Source organism: Cornus florida, unplaced genomic scaffold, assembly GCF_030987335.1.
Source record: "Cornus florida cultivar Cherokee Brave unplaced genomic scaffold, ASM3098733v1 CherokeeBrave_3.0.0_Hap2_Chr05, whole genome shotgun sequence".
Lineage (NCBI taxonomy): Eukaryota > Viridiplantae > Streptophyta > Magnoliopsida > Cornales > Cornaceae > Cornus > Cornus florida.
This window is the reverse complement of record NW_026775575.1, coordinates 22,096,610-22,110,992: the sequence shown is the minus strand read 5'-3', so window position 1 is coordinate 22,110,992 and position 14,383 is coordinate 22,096,610. Positions and strand designations below refer to the sequence as shown.

Genomic DNA, 14,383 nt, shown 5'->3' with positions numbered 1-14,383 from the left:
AGTGCACTCCCAATTAGGCAGGTCCCTGACCATACCCAAAAGTCATCATAGGGTCAGTCCCTGACTACCCCTCCGACTAATCTGAACTCATCCATTAATTGCTAATTATAGTGAATTATGAAATATATTATTAATTAATAATTAAATTAATAATTAATACACACAAATACACTTTTAATTTAAAAACAGAACTCTAAAGACCCAACTAGTGAGAGTACAAAATTTCTAGATAAAGCCTAACATTAAATATAAGACCCTGCAAAATTTCAGAATCTAACTCCTAATAGTTTTTCCGTACTCTCCCTTTTAGTGCTGAAAAATAATACTTTTTCAGGTCTTAATTTCGTAAAACCATCAAACAGTCATTTTACAATCTGTATTTCAGCACAACTAAGTTCAGTGCACTTAGAACTAATATTCTAGAAATTTCCTAAGTTATTGGGATAACAATACTATTTTTCCTAATTTTCTTTAGTTTAAAATCAATTAAAACAGTAATAATTAAATAAAAAGAAAATTATTTTATATTGCACACAGAACCAATCCGTTTCAAATGTCCAGTTTAAACCCACGTCATTCACTAACAAATTAACATGCAATCTGACCCATCTATGTCCAGTTAAATCATTGTTTAGTAAACATATGTATTACATATACCATTATGTACCCAGTAACCAACACCTCCACATGGTTAACACGAATCAATGAATACATATTTTAAAATAATATGTATATATATAACAAAAATTCTATAATTATATATATAATTATTTTCGCAAGTTCATATATATAACAAAAATTCTATAATTTTATATATATATATATATATATATATATATATATATATATATATATATACACACTACAAGAATTTGGGTTATTGGTGACAGTCCTTTAGGGATAGTAGGAAAACTGTCCCTAAAGACACCCTTTTTGGTGACACTATATTCCTTCCTGTCCCTAAAAGACCAAAAAAAAATTAGCACCCCCTCCAATCTGCTGGCGGCAAAACTTAGCTCCAATTTTGGTGAAATTATAACTTTTTTTAATAAAAAATTATCAAAATAGCCTTTTGGGACGGTAATGTTACCGTCCCAAAAGGATATTTAAGTGAAATTATATTGTTTTAATAAAAAATTATCAAATACGCTTTTGGGACGATAAGTTACCGTCCTTAATTAACTGTACATATATTAAAACGACGTCGTTTTTGTCAAGTTAAGTATATATCTATATATATATTTCTTATTCGATGTGTGTCTGAAGATTGTTTCTTGCCAGCCCTATCTCGATTTCTCCTTCCGTCCTCTCTCTCAAATTGGTTTGTTCTTCCCTAGCCGATTTCTTTCTTTTCAATTAAGTATAGATCTATATATGTAATCCATGAGGGATCACTCTGCTAAATTTCTTATGCCCTAGGTCGATTTTCTCCTTCTGTCCTCTCACTCAAACTGGTTTGGTCTTCCCTAATCGCTCTAATTCAATTCAATTGAGAGGCAGCAAAGTCCGTCCATCAACAGGTCCATTATCTTCTCACAAACCCTTCTTTGTCATTTTTGAATATTCTTCTTATGGATTCCGGTGTTGTAAGTGTTAGATGTGCTAATCTTCTTGGTGATGGTCTTTAGCTGTGAATCGAATATTGATTGAATTTGTATTCCGAAGTTGGAATGATTGTTGGCAAATTGATGTCTAAGATGTTTGCATGGTGGTTTAATTCTTTTTTCCTTCTTTTGTTTCGATCTTGGTTCTAAATATCTCAGATAGGTATATCCTTGGAATTTCTCAATAAGCATCTGAACCAATAAGCATCCTTCTTTTAATTGTTATTATTTTATTTATTATTATTTTTCCCTAATATAGCAGGTTTTGGGTTTAGGTTATATTTCATATCATGATTCCTTTCATCTTTCTTACCCACGACATCAGGTCTTGGTGGTGTGCGAGGTGTGGCTTAGGGAAGAGCACGACAGCTGTGGTCGATTGATGGTGCGAGTGGTGCGTTGGTGGTCGATTGGTGGTGCATCGGAGGTTTGGACAGTGGTGATTGAAGGGTTGGGCTCTTGTAAGTTGTAAGTACTTTAAACCCTAATTTTCCTTCTTGTTCTTATGATGAAAATTCGCACAAAATCAGACAAAGCTTCTCTCTCATAACCAAAATAATAATCGTAGTGTGGGTACATGGTACTGTTATAAGAAAATATATGTTTTCAAAGTATAATGATTACCATAATTACATGGTCTTCCATCTTTTCTGAGAAATTATATTAACCTGTAGGCTATTTTGAGTTTAGAATGAAATCCCAAGGTTTTAATTATCCATGTGAACTTACACCATGTAATTTAATTGACAGTTGATGAACATTTGTTCAAAAAAAATAATCTAGTTGAAATCACATATTACATTACAGGTTTCCAATAGAATTAGGGAGTTTAGAGGATGCCTTTGTGTGCTGAGTCGTCGTAACATTAATGGTGATGGAGGGATATGGCGTGACCCAATCTTGGAAAAAAGTTGTTATTGAAACTCCATCTTTTATTACAGTGGATTTGATTTTGCCGAGGAGCGATGAATTATTGATTTTCTGCTGGTTCCAATTTTTATTTTTTATTTTATGTGCCTTTTTTGTTTTTCCGGAAGGGTTGGAGGAATCCCTATGTTAGCAAAAAGCATACTTATGAATTGCTCGGAATACCAGCAAAAAAGAGCGCTGTAACCAACTAAAAAGGGTGTGATCCATCTCTCTACAAACTTCTTTGTAGTTCAAAATCGGCATATTGATCTTGAATTGGCTTAGTGTTGTTTTCAGTACAAATGAATACTGCTCGGGTTATTTGTTGGAAAATAAATGCAGGAATATGGTGTTTAGTGTTTTTAACTGCTTGTTGATTTGCCATACTTTTGGAAGTTGTGTAATTGATAGTTAAACACCAGCAAAGTTAGTTTTTTTCTTTTTAATTTATGAATGCACCAGAAGTTACTTGAACTGATTTTGACATTATAATTACTTCTGCAGGTTTCTTGCCTCTTGGAGAATGATATTGATGTTGTGGTGTAGCTAGTTCAAGATTATGATCTATATCCACTTATGCTTAATTGCCTCATTGATGGGTAAGCCACCAACCATTCCTTTACAGTTTTGCATTTTGCTTTCATTTTTTTCTCATGATGAACTATTGTTTGCCAAAGATTTTGGCAAGATTGTTTTATGGAACATAAAAGAGAGGACCAGTTGGGATTTAATACTTCCAGGAATTTGAGATGCAAGTAGATACAAGGTTTTAAGAGTAGGAGGTTGTGTGGAGAGCCTCGTATCACCTTTCATGGGTGTTTGAACAAAAGAAAAATTAAAATTAAAAAAAATCAAGTTATGTCTTTTCAGTTATTGTTGTAGTTGTTTTTATTTTTTGTTTTTTTGGTATGTAATGTAATATAGTTTTCATCCATTCTGAAATGGTTTCATCTCCAGTGAAGGTCTCAACATAATTGGAATTGATCCTCTCTGTAATTTTCTCAGGTATCTAGAATGCAAGTAATCAAGGCCCTCTTCCCACATCTGAAAAGGCCGTCTAAAACATATATACTACATAATTCACAAGTAAGTGCACAAGGGTACTTATTTTTTTGTAGGATTATGGAGTGTGAGATTAAAAATATAATACAGAAGTGAAATCAGGTTGGGTTCTCACTTCTAAGACTACATGGCATTCTTATTGAGGTTTGGAAGTGTCCAGAAGATGATGGTGTGTCTTGACTTATAAAATTGTTTAATAAGATGATAACAACTAAACAAATGCATACTAATTTTAGCTCAGTCAAAAAAAAAATTATCTTATTGATTTAGGTACGGAATAAATAAATAAATAAATCAAAAAAAGAAAGATCTTAGTAATTTATCCATTACCAAACAAAAAAAAAAAAAAGGATTTTATAACTGTGACTTTTATATTGTTCTCAATTGTAGGCTGTTGCAAAGTAATTTAAACTTAGTGAGTCCGAGGTTGAAACACAGGGAAATGGGAAAATAATAATTTAGTGTTTTGTCCTTGTCCAACCCCAATCTCCATGGCCCAGATTACAACATCACCGGCACTTCAAATTGCCGGTTTATACTGTTAAAATGAGAGTTTACTATAATATACCGGCGAATAAAACCGCCGCTACTTAAACTTTCACCGGCGGTTATATGCATCCGCTGGTAATTATTACAACCTCGGCGGTTTCCTAAAAGCCGCCGGTGAAATCTAGCAGCAGTGCCTATACCGGCGGTTACACCAAACCGCTGGTAAAGGAATTACCAGCATTTTATATATATTATAGCGGCAGTCGAAACCAGAGCTGAAAACCTTATTTGTTGTAGTGAGAGTACTCTTGTTGTTTTTTATAATCTCTAATTTTGTTATCTTATTTTGTTTTAAATCTATTGCTGAGTTTATTATAAAAATCTCTATGATCAAAGGGATTTGTAGGTAAGATTAAATTTGATTGTAAATATTGTTTTCTTTCCTCAGTTTCTTTGAATACTTGTACTTAGTAGTTATATTTTCTGTGTACAAAATTGTCGCTTTAGGCAAGTCTGATTCATTTGTCTAGTTTGTTTCTCATATTTAATTCTCACTAAGAGTTATCTTGTCAAAATGTAAACATTCCCTATCCTGGCAACCTCTCAATGTTTGTTTGTTAATCACTATATTGGAATACATGTTTGTCCCATTCCAATAGCTTTGAGATGTTCATTGGAATGATTGAATTTCAGTTTGTATGGGCTAGTTGATTGAGTTTTTATTCTGTTGTTTTATGGGTCATAAAACTGATACCTCTTTACTAGTTCACTGTGAAAGGAGAAGCTTTTGGCATGTTTCGATGTCTGTGGAATTTGAATTGTCTTGTATTTTGTCTATTTACTAATTTGCTGTTGTCAATGGGGTTGACATCTTGATTATTTAAAATGAAACTATCATCATATAATATGGTAGGCGCTAATGATTGTAAAAAAAGTTGAAATAGTATAATTTCCTCGGATGCTGTTGTCCTGTGCTATTGATTCTTGTTTTATTCTACGATTTTGGGTTTTTTTTATTATTATTTTTTATTTATTTTTTATTTATATATATTTTTTAAAGATTTTCATTGTATACATTAAGATAACGGTGCCTGTATAATTCAATCCATCTTTAGCATGTTCACTATATTTCTCTTTGTTTTCAATCGTCAATAAGAAGCTAATTGCATAAATGGTTCCATGCAGGAACAAGGGAATTTTATTTGTTGCTATTGACCAAAATAGACCTCTCTCAGATCAAGGTCGTTTTGACATTGTTTTGCACAAGGTTAGTGGAAACTTATGTTTGTATTACCACCTCCTCTGTTGTCTGTGTACGTTAATTTTAATTTTACCATAAAGGTCCCAGATGCTTTTCATGTTTTATGAGTTGCTTGTTCTGTTTTGTTGTGTTATGACTTATGATTGATTACAATTATTACCTCTCGTGGGGTTGGTGATGGTTATTATGTATCTCTTTCTAACAGACACAATTACGCATTCTTGCACTTACACACATTCACATGAGTGAACACGCAAATATCGTCAATATATTTTTATTCTTACCTTCTGCATATCTTTTAGGGAAAATATTCATAGATGGGGATAAGATGATGATCATTTTTTGAAAAAAATTTCTCTTATTCTTTTAATGCAGTTATCAGGAAAAAAGTGGCAGCAGATTCTTGAGGTTGGTCCATTTAAATCATTATATGTTCAAGTTTATTATAAGAACTTGTTAGTATACTATTATACTATAATCCCCTGCTTAGTGCTTAGATCTTCTTCTAAAACTTTTTCCTTCCTGTTTCCTTCTGCCAACTATATTGGTTTTTTTTTTTTTTTTATAATTATTATTTGCCTCACCATTGCTGTTGATTTTTCATTAGAATGCCACTCGATTGGTATACTATTTGATATATTTAGACATAATATCGAATTTTCTCATGCGGGGGTTATAAAAAATTGCATTGATAATGTCTGTTGTGCAATCAGATTTCTTAGTGCTTGAACTCTTTCATGCCTGACATAATTTGTAAAATACTGGCTATTTAACCTACCATGAATCATTATCCAATCATTGTGGTCAAACCTACCCATGGACTGTTTTCTAAGCCTTTTCTCTTTTCTTTTCTTTTTTTCCCTCTTTCCTTCGCAGAATATTTTCAGTTTCTTTAAATAATTTCATTTTTTTAGGTTATATTGCTACCCTTTTATATCATCTGAGCAAGGGAGACCTAAACTAATCTTATATCAACAGGTTAATCTTAGTCATTTTTTCAGTAGAAAGTAGGTCCTATTATTTTCCTTCTTGGGTAATAGAGATTTGGAGATTTTGCAGGGTAAAAGTGTTTTCTTGTGTGTGAAATATAACTTTTTGTGATTGACGTGATTTTAAAATGATGGTGGAATATTTGTCGCGCCAAAGTGATTGTAACTATGAATATTGAAATATAACTTTTTGTGATTGGCTTCTTTTTCAATATTCGCCATCTGTATGCTTTTTTTTTTTTTTTTTCTTTTCTGGCCATCTGTATGTTTTTTCTTTTTCTTTCTAAGGTCAAATGACTTGTTTATAATTGATATTCTAACTTTTTTATTTTTTATTTTATGTAAAATGCCAGTTAGATGGATAAGTCTTGGATTCATCATCACACCAGGGGTAGTCGAACCTATTTTGATGGCATAGAAAACTTCATTAAGGTGGCTAGTCGTCATTTACAGATAGGCGGTATTACCCGATGTCCATGTCGTCGTTGCAAAAACAAGGAATATCTTGAAATTAAACAAGTTAAGTAATATCTCTTGAGTAATGGGATGGACAAGGGGTATACCAATTGGATATATCACAGGGAGGTTCCTCAAGCCAACAATAATGTTAATATTGATGCTAATGTTAGTGGGGAAAGTGCCCATGATGAAGATGGAAATGTAGATAATGTATTTGAGTTGTTGGATAACGTACAAATGGGAAACTTCAATAATGCACAACAACAAGAAGATTCGCCTGAAGTTGATGTGGGAGGAGGAAATTTTGCTAGATTGTTAAATGATGCACAGTGTGAATTGTGTGGCCAGGTTGTCAAAAATTCTCGAAGTTGTCAGTGATATTAAAGTTATTCCATGTGAAGGTTATGACTCGAATGAGCAATAAATCATTTGGCATGATGCTTATGGTATTTAAGGAGATGCTTCCTGACAACAATGTGTTACCAAAGTCTCACTATGAGACTAAAAGCTTGTTGCGAGATTTGGGACTCGGATATGAGTGTATCCATGCATGTAAACATGATTGTGTTCTATTCTGGAAAGAGAATGCAGGTAAGGAAAATTGTCCACAATGTGGTGAGTCGAGGTATAAACCTCACAAAGGTAAGGGTAAGAAAATCCCTCAAAATTTTTTTTGATACTTCCCTTTGAAATCAAGACTTCAACGGTTGTTTATGTCGAAGGATACAGCCTTAGATATGCGGTGGCATAAGGAGAAACGTGTGAAGGAGACAAATGAGTTAAGACATCCGGCTGATTCAAAAGCTTGGGAGGATTTTGATAATAAGCATAGTTAGTTTGCTGCTGATCCTCGTAATGTTCGTGTTGGATTAGCAACTGATGGATTCAATCCATTTGGTAACATGAGCAATTCTTACAGTATGTGGCCTGTGATGATTGTGCCTTATAATTTGCCACCTTGGATATGTATGAAAGAATCGTATGTGTTCATGTCATTGCTTATTCCTGGTCCAACCTCGCCTGGTAATGATATTGATGTGTACCTGCGACCTTTAGTTGAAGAGTTAAAAGAATTGTGGAGGGATGGTGTGACGACGTATGATGCCTACAGTAAATGTAACTTTAAAATGCATGCGGCAATGATTTGGACCATTACTGACTTTCCCGCCTATGCGATGGTTTCTGGATGTATGATGAAGGGTTATCTAGCATGTCCAAATTGTAACGAAGAAACATGTTCTTGTTATTTGAAACACGAATGGAAGTTATGTTATTTGGGAAGTCGTATGTTTTTGTCACTAGATCATGTTTTTAGGAAGCGATACAAGCAGTTTAATGGTAAGAAGCAAGATAAAGGGCCACCAAAGCAGTTGACAGGTGATGATATTCTGGAACAACTTAACTGCATACCCGAGGTTAGTTTCGGAAAGGGACCAAATAACAAAAAGCGAACTCGTGAAAATTTTGAACTTAACTGGACAAAGAAGAGTATTTTCTTTGAACTACCTTATTGGCAGACCCTTTTGTTGCGGCACAACCTAGACATTATGCATATAGAGAAAAACATATGCGATAATGTGTTAGGGACATTATTGGACATTGAAGGTAAAACGAAGGATACATTCAAAAGTCGGTTGGATTTAGAAGCAATGAAGATTAGAAAAGAACTACACCTTAAGTGTAATGGTGAAAAATTTGAGATGCCACGAGCGCGCTACACATTGTCAAAGAATGATAAAAAGCAATTCTATGAATGGCTAAAATCAGTTAAGTTCCCAGATGGCTATGCCTCGAACATAAGTCGGTGTGTGAATGTTAATAATTGTAAGATATCTGGATTGAAAAGTCATGATTCACACGTTCTCTTACAGCGCCTCCTCCCCATAGCTATACGAGGATTCTTAGATTCGGATATTTGTAACGCAATAGCAGAGCTTGGTTTATTCTTCAAGGAATTGTGTTGTCGAACTGTTAAAGTGGATGTCTTAGAGGCAATGGAAAGGGACATTGCTATTATACTATGCAAGTTGGAGATAATATTTCCTCCGTCATTTTTTGACATTATGGTGCACTTGGCTCTGCATTTGCCGCGTGAAGCCATTATTGCTGGCCCCGCACAATATCGGTGGATGTACCCCATTGAAAGGTACTGTACTTTTTTTAATACACAAATTTTTTTTTTTTATGACAAGTTCTAATGGTCTGTTAGATTTAATATTTGTAATAGTTTTAATGGTTATGTAGATTTTTGCATACCCTCAAACTGTACGTGCGTAACAAAGCACGTCCTGAAGGGTCCATTGCTGAAGCTTACTTAGATAATGAATGCTTGACATTTTGTTCAAAATTTCTCGGAGGGATTGAGACACGGTTCAATCGAGAAGAAAGAAATAATGAGGGGGATTGCAACAATAATTGGACCACTATTTCAGATCTAAAGCAAGTAGTTCGACCTCTAGGGGCGCAAAGTTTGGAGATATTGTCTCGTGAGGACATGGAAATGGCTCGATTGTACGTGTTACAAAATTCTGGAGTAGTTGAGTCATACGAAGAGTAAGTAACTTATTACATGTCATATCATGTCAGCCTATGTGAATATATAGTCTTTTTAATACATGTACACAAATTTATCTTAACACCATCTAATTGTTTAGAAAACACAAGGTGGAACTTGAGAGACAAGATCCGCGAAATGTTCCTCATAGACATGCAAAAGAATTTTCTAGATGGTTCGAAACACAAGTAAGTTCATCATGTATAAATTGGACTTAATTAATCAAATTCTTTTATTTAATGAAAATGATGTGTCATCATTTATTTAACACTACAAATTTTTTAATAGATCTTGAAAATGCGTCATCATCAAAAGGAAACAACTTGTGATGATCTGTATTCGCTAGCGTGTGGACCTGGATCTCTAGTAAGTCAATATTCTGCTTGTATTGTAGATGGGATTAGATTCCATACTAAGGAAAGGGAACAAAACCGACGAACGCAGAATTATGGTGTGTTATTGGAAGGAGAATGTGAAGATTACTATGGTAAATTAACAGGTATCATTGAGTTACGATATCCACTGGGTAGACAAATCTTCCTTTCAAATGTGATTGGTTTGATGTTAGGATTGGTATACATAAGGATACCTATTTTAAAAGCGTAAATGTAGCCAGTAGAGCTTACAAAAATGAGCCATTTGTGTTAGCAAATCAAGCAAAACAATGCTTTTACGTCAAAGACAACAAATTTCAAGGGACATGGGAAGTAGTTCAAGATATAACAAATAGAAGCTCATTTGATGTACCTGAAAAAGAGGGTGAAGCAGTAATAGAGGATGAAATGCTTAACACTGCAGCGTACCAAGAGAATGAACCAAGCATTGTGGATAGGATTGTTGAAGTGGACTTGGACATGGATCCATTCTCTTTGAACAGGGATGATTTAGAGGGTGAAACCCTTAATGCTGAAGTGATTGAAAAATGTAATGGTGAAGCAGCAAATAATGACGACTTTTGGGTTGACGAGGATGATGATGGAGATGACATTCAATATAGTTCAGATGAGGAACCAGAACTGTTGTCCGAAGATGATACTGATTTGGATGACATATGAAGCTTTGTATTGTTACGCATGTGCTGTATTTTTTTGGAATTATGATTAATACATTATGTGAACTTTATCTAGAATTGAGTTCCTTCTCTTTTTTAATATATTTATCTTTTAGTTTGGTTGTGTGCTTCATTATTTTTCTGATTTATTTAAACTAATCTTAGATCACTTGATTTATTTTCTATTTATGTTCTGAAGTAGCCAATATCAAATAATTACTCAGAATGTATTATGCATATGCTTGTTTATTTTGATTTAATATTACTTGATTCTTCATATCAGCTTGTAAACAGAATTATGGATACTTCTGAGGCACCAATGCATAGAATATTAAGGTCCAGCGTGACTCAAACTCGAACTGAGACACCATCTACAAGTTCAGCTGCCACGCAACCGAGTGGAGAAGCTGATGGTAGTAATTCAATAAGTCAACAGCCTATTATGGAAGGTGATGGTAATACTTCGCAGACGAGGCCACAACCAAGTGGAGGTGATAATTATGCTTCATCATAAATTAACTACAACATTTTTGTAGAATGACTATGTTTTAATTAAGTTGATAATTTTTTTTTTTCAGGCCCAGTACGAAAAGGGCGTGGAAAAGCAAAGAATATAGCCCTACACAAAGCTCAGGACCTCTATGGAAAGGATGTTCCAATTCCGGTAGAGTTTGGGACGGGTTATATTAAACCCGTTGGCAAAAATCACAATTTATGGACGGCTGAGGTTGGCATCCATGCGAGAGATAAAGAAGCATTATTGAAATATAAAACGTGGAGGGAAATTCCAGATTATGAGAGACAGGTCTGCTATGACCATTTTAAGGTAATGAGTTCTTTTATATTTTATATCTTTTTTTTTTTTTTTTTTTTCTTGAATGGGTATTTGTTTTTTATAAATATTCAAAAGAGGAACAATTACAGGAGGAGAAAATCTCCATTACATGTCATAAAGTGGAATTAATGGGTATTTGATTTTAGGAGTTTTTTTTTTTTTTTTTTTCTTCTTTTAAATATAAATCTGGAATTGGAATTTCCTAAATTGCATATTCACCCTCTGTTTAATTGAAGAGAAAATCTAATTTGGAATGAATTTATCAAGACATGTACTTTTTGTTTTATATAGTATTTTTCAAGAACTAAAAACTTGATTAGAGTAGACCAAATAGTTAATTGGGTTCAGTTGTGTTGCCCTTAAAGTTCAATGAACGCCCATTTTGCTACTTCTAAGGTTGCTGAATAAGTTGATCTTTTGTGCTAATTAACAACTAGTAACAGAGTAACACTAATTGTGGTCTATGCTTTTCCCATGTTTACATCTATTCAAGCTAACCTACTCACTATTCATTAGGGATGTCAATTTGACCTTCACCTAATGGGACTGATTTGGGTGTCTTCTAATTCGGTTAGGTGTGGGTTTGGACCAAGAATCAGTACCCGTCTGACCTTGATCCCATCCTGTTGGTTTTAAAATTATACACAAAAAGATATATGTATTTTTGTTCTTTTCATTATCTTTTCATCATCTTTCGGATTTGTAACCATAAAATTAACAGAAATGTATAATTATAATTGTTATATTCCTCTAACAAGTACAAAAGTCATAGCTCAACATAAAATTCCATAATGTCTACACTCCAAGTCTCTTCAAAGGCTTTCCATTAGTAGTGGAGCTGGAAAAAAAATGATACAAGAATTGGATCAAATTAAAGAACATCAATCAAACACAATTTAATCACTTGCAATCATTAAACCACCATATGTTCCAATAATTACCTTAAGTTTTATGCAGTTCTTATAGAACATCATAACATTTGGACAAAAGTTCAGCTACATTGATTGTTATTAAGGCATTAGTACATGCAGAAACTCATCAAGATTTAGTTTCAGAATCAATCTGGATGGAATCAAGCATTGTGATGGGCAAGCAAAGGAAAAGACAACCATGTAAAATAAACCTGTGCAAAACATTCTCTGATTACATTGGTCTGGCTGCATATAGAAGAACAAGTCCGGGTTGAATTCGGTGGTGAAAAAAAAAAATCCTAGGATTGATTAATGTTTTGTTTCATTGAGCACATTTATTAGCTTTATTCTTTATACTCCACAGAAACAAAAGGTGAAGTCCATGAAAGATTTGCAATTTCAGTATTGCTGCCATAATTTTCACTTATTTAGTTGTTTAAATGTTTCATGTGCAATTAGTAACATTAATCATTATATCTTGAAGACAAAGGATGATAAAAAGTTTTCTGCAATATAGCACAAATGAGTATACCAGAGATGAATGCAGGGAAGGCATATTGAATTGTTTGGGATCGTGTAGAGAGGAATAACGAGGATTTGTTGAGAGTATGTTTACAGAGATAAATTTCTTTAATTGATAGGAAGTTCGAAATCTGAGTTTTATTTTATTATTTTATAGTTTAGTTTCCCCCCAAAATTTAATTTCTACCCATTTCAATTGGGGAAAATAATCTTGGTGAGGAACTAATTTTTCTTTAATTTCAATTCTAATGTGTCAATTCGATCTATAATTTCAATTCTAATGTGTGATGCTATAAACATTTTTTCAATGTATTATAAGGGTTCTTTACTGTAAAATAAAGATATCAATCACATATATGAGGGGTCCAGGGAAGAACTCTAGTTTAAGAGAGTGAGATGCCACTCTCTTAAAATACTTGTTTTGTTGACTTGTTAGTTATTTTTCATATTTTCAATGCTATTTGTTTTGTGAATTATTGTGCTCTTTTTAACTTAAATTAAATGTCTATTATAAAGGTGACCTTTGGAGTGGATGCACATGACAATGAAACTGATTTCAAGCGAGTAACTAAGGAAATGTCCTAACGCTTGAGGAAATATAGATATAAATTGAAGAATCATTTTGACAAGCATCTTCCAATTGAGAATGCATGCTTGCATCCTTATGGTATTATTGATATTGATGTTTGGGGAAAAATGTGCGATTGGTGGACGTCACCAGAATTTCAAGTTCGGATTTTTAACCACTTGCTTTAAATTACTTGAAATCATTGATTATGATGCATTGATTGACTAGCTATTTATGTTTCTTAACTTGTATTATTGTTTGAATTGCTATGTAGAAAATAAGTGACAGAAATAAAGGCAACCGTTCGAAGAATAAGATTCCTCATGTTTCTGGATCGATGTCTTTCGCCAGATGCTATAATGTTTATGTACGTAATATTTATAATAATAATTATAAAATTTCCAACCATCTAAATCATATTTTGTGTTGCAGCTGAAAGAAAGTCAAGAAAAGCAAGAAAGGCAAAACGAAGAAGATGAGGAAGTTGAAAGTCCTGAGGAAGGTCCCGCTATTCGCATGTACAAGGACACACATTTTAGGGAAGAAACTAGATAGGTAAGCGAGATAGCCAAACAAAACTACATAAGTTTTTTCCCCCATTTTACTTTCTTTTTATTTTTCTTAATGTGTTATTATTGCCATATTGTTTGATAATAAGATTGCGTGTGTGTGTATGTGTAGTCAATTAGTTACAGTATATATACTTATATGCAGAAAGGTTATATCTAAATTAAAAACTTTACAAATTAAAAGAATCCGTGTGTAAAGTGATTTCAGTACAATGTATATGAATTGGGGCGTTAAGAGTGGTAATTAATCAGATGGGTTTGAGTTCATATCGCTCAAAAGCTAGACCATTGCCTAAGAAGATGGTGAGACGGCTGAATAGAAAAACTTGACATAATAATGTCTATTTTCTACCACGGTTCTCCACCGTGATAGAAAGTCTTTCTTTCTACCACGGTCCGTAACCGTGGTAGAAAGTGTTATATAATTTTTTTAAAAAATAATAGTTTAACCCTTATGAAGCCTCTTTTTTTTCTTCCCATGGTAGAAATAATGTGATAGTTTCTACCTCACATTAAGCCCATGCCATAAAGTGTGTATGTATATATATATATTAAATGGGTAACCTGTCGTCCAACAACATATATCACTCATATCCTACT

General features: G+C 33.4%; 1 protein-coding gene across 3 annotated transcripts; it reads left to right on the top strand.

Annotated features, from left to right (window-relative positions):
* Positions 1-4,876: 4,876 nt before the first annotated feature.
* Positions 4,877-13,891, top strand: LOC132306185 (uncharacterized). Of its 3 annotated transcripts, none has more exons than XM_059803472.1 (5): positions 4,877-5,331; positions 5,701-5,733; positions 10,662-10,869; positions 10,957-11,204; positions 13,647-13,891. In XM_059803472.1, the coding sequence occupies exons 1-5, from the start codon at positions 5,236-5,238 to the stop codon at positions 13,767-13,769; spliced, it is 708 nt and encodes a 235-aa protein (XP_059659455.1). In that variant the 5' UTR covers positions 4,877-5,235; the 3' UTR covers positions 13,770-13,891. The 3 variants fall into 3 exon arrangements, with proteins under 3 accessions (XP_059659455.1, XP_059659456.1, XP_059659454.1); XM_059803473.1 differs by lacking the exon at positions 13,647-13,891 and adding an exon at positions 13,163-13,375; XM_059803471.1 differs by lacking the exon at positions 13,647-13,891 and having other exon boundaries at positions 10,957-11,578.
* Positions 13,892-14,383: the final 492 nt, after the last annotated feature.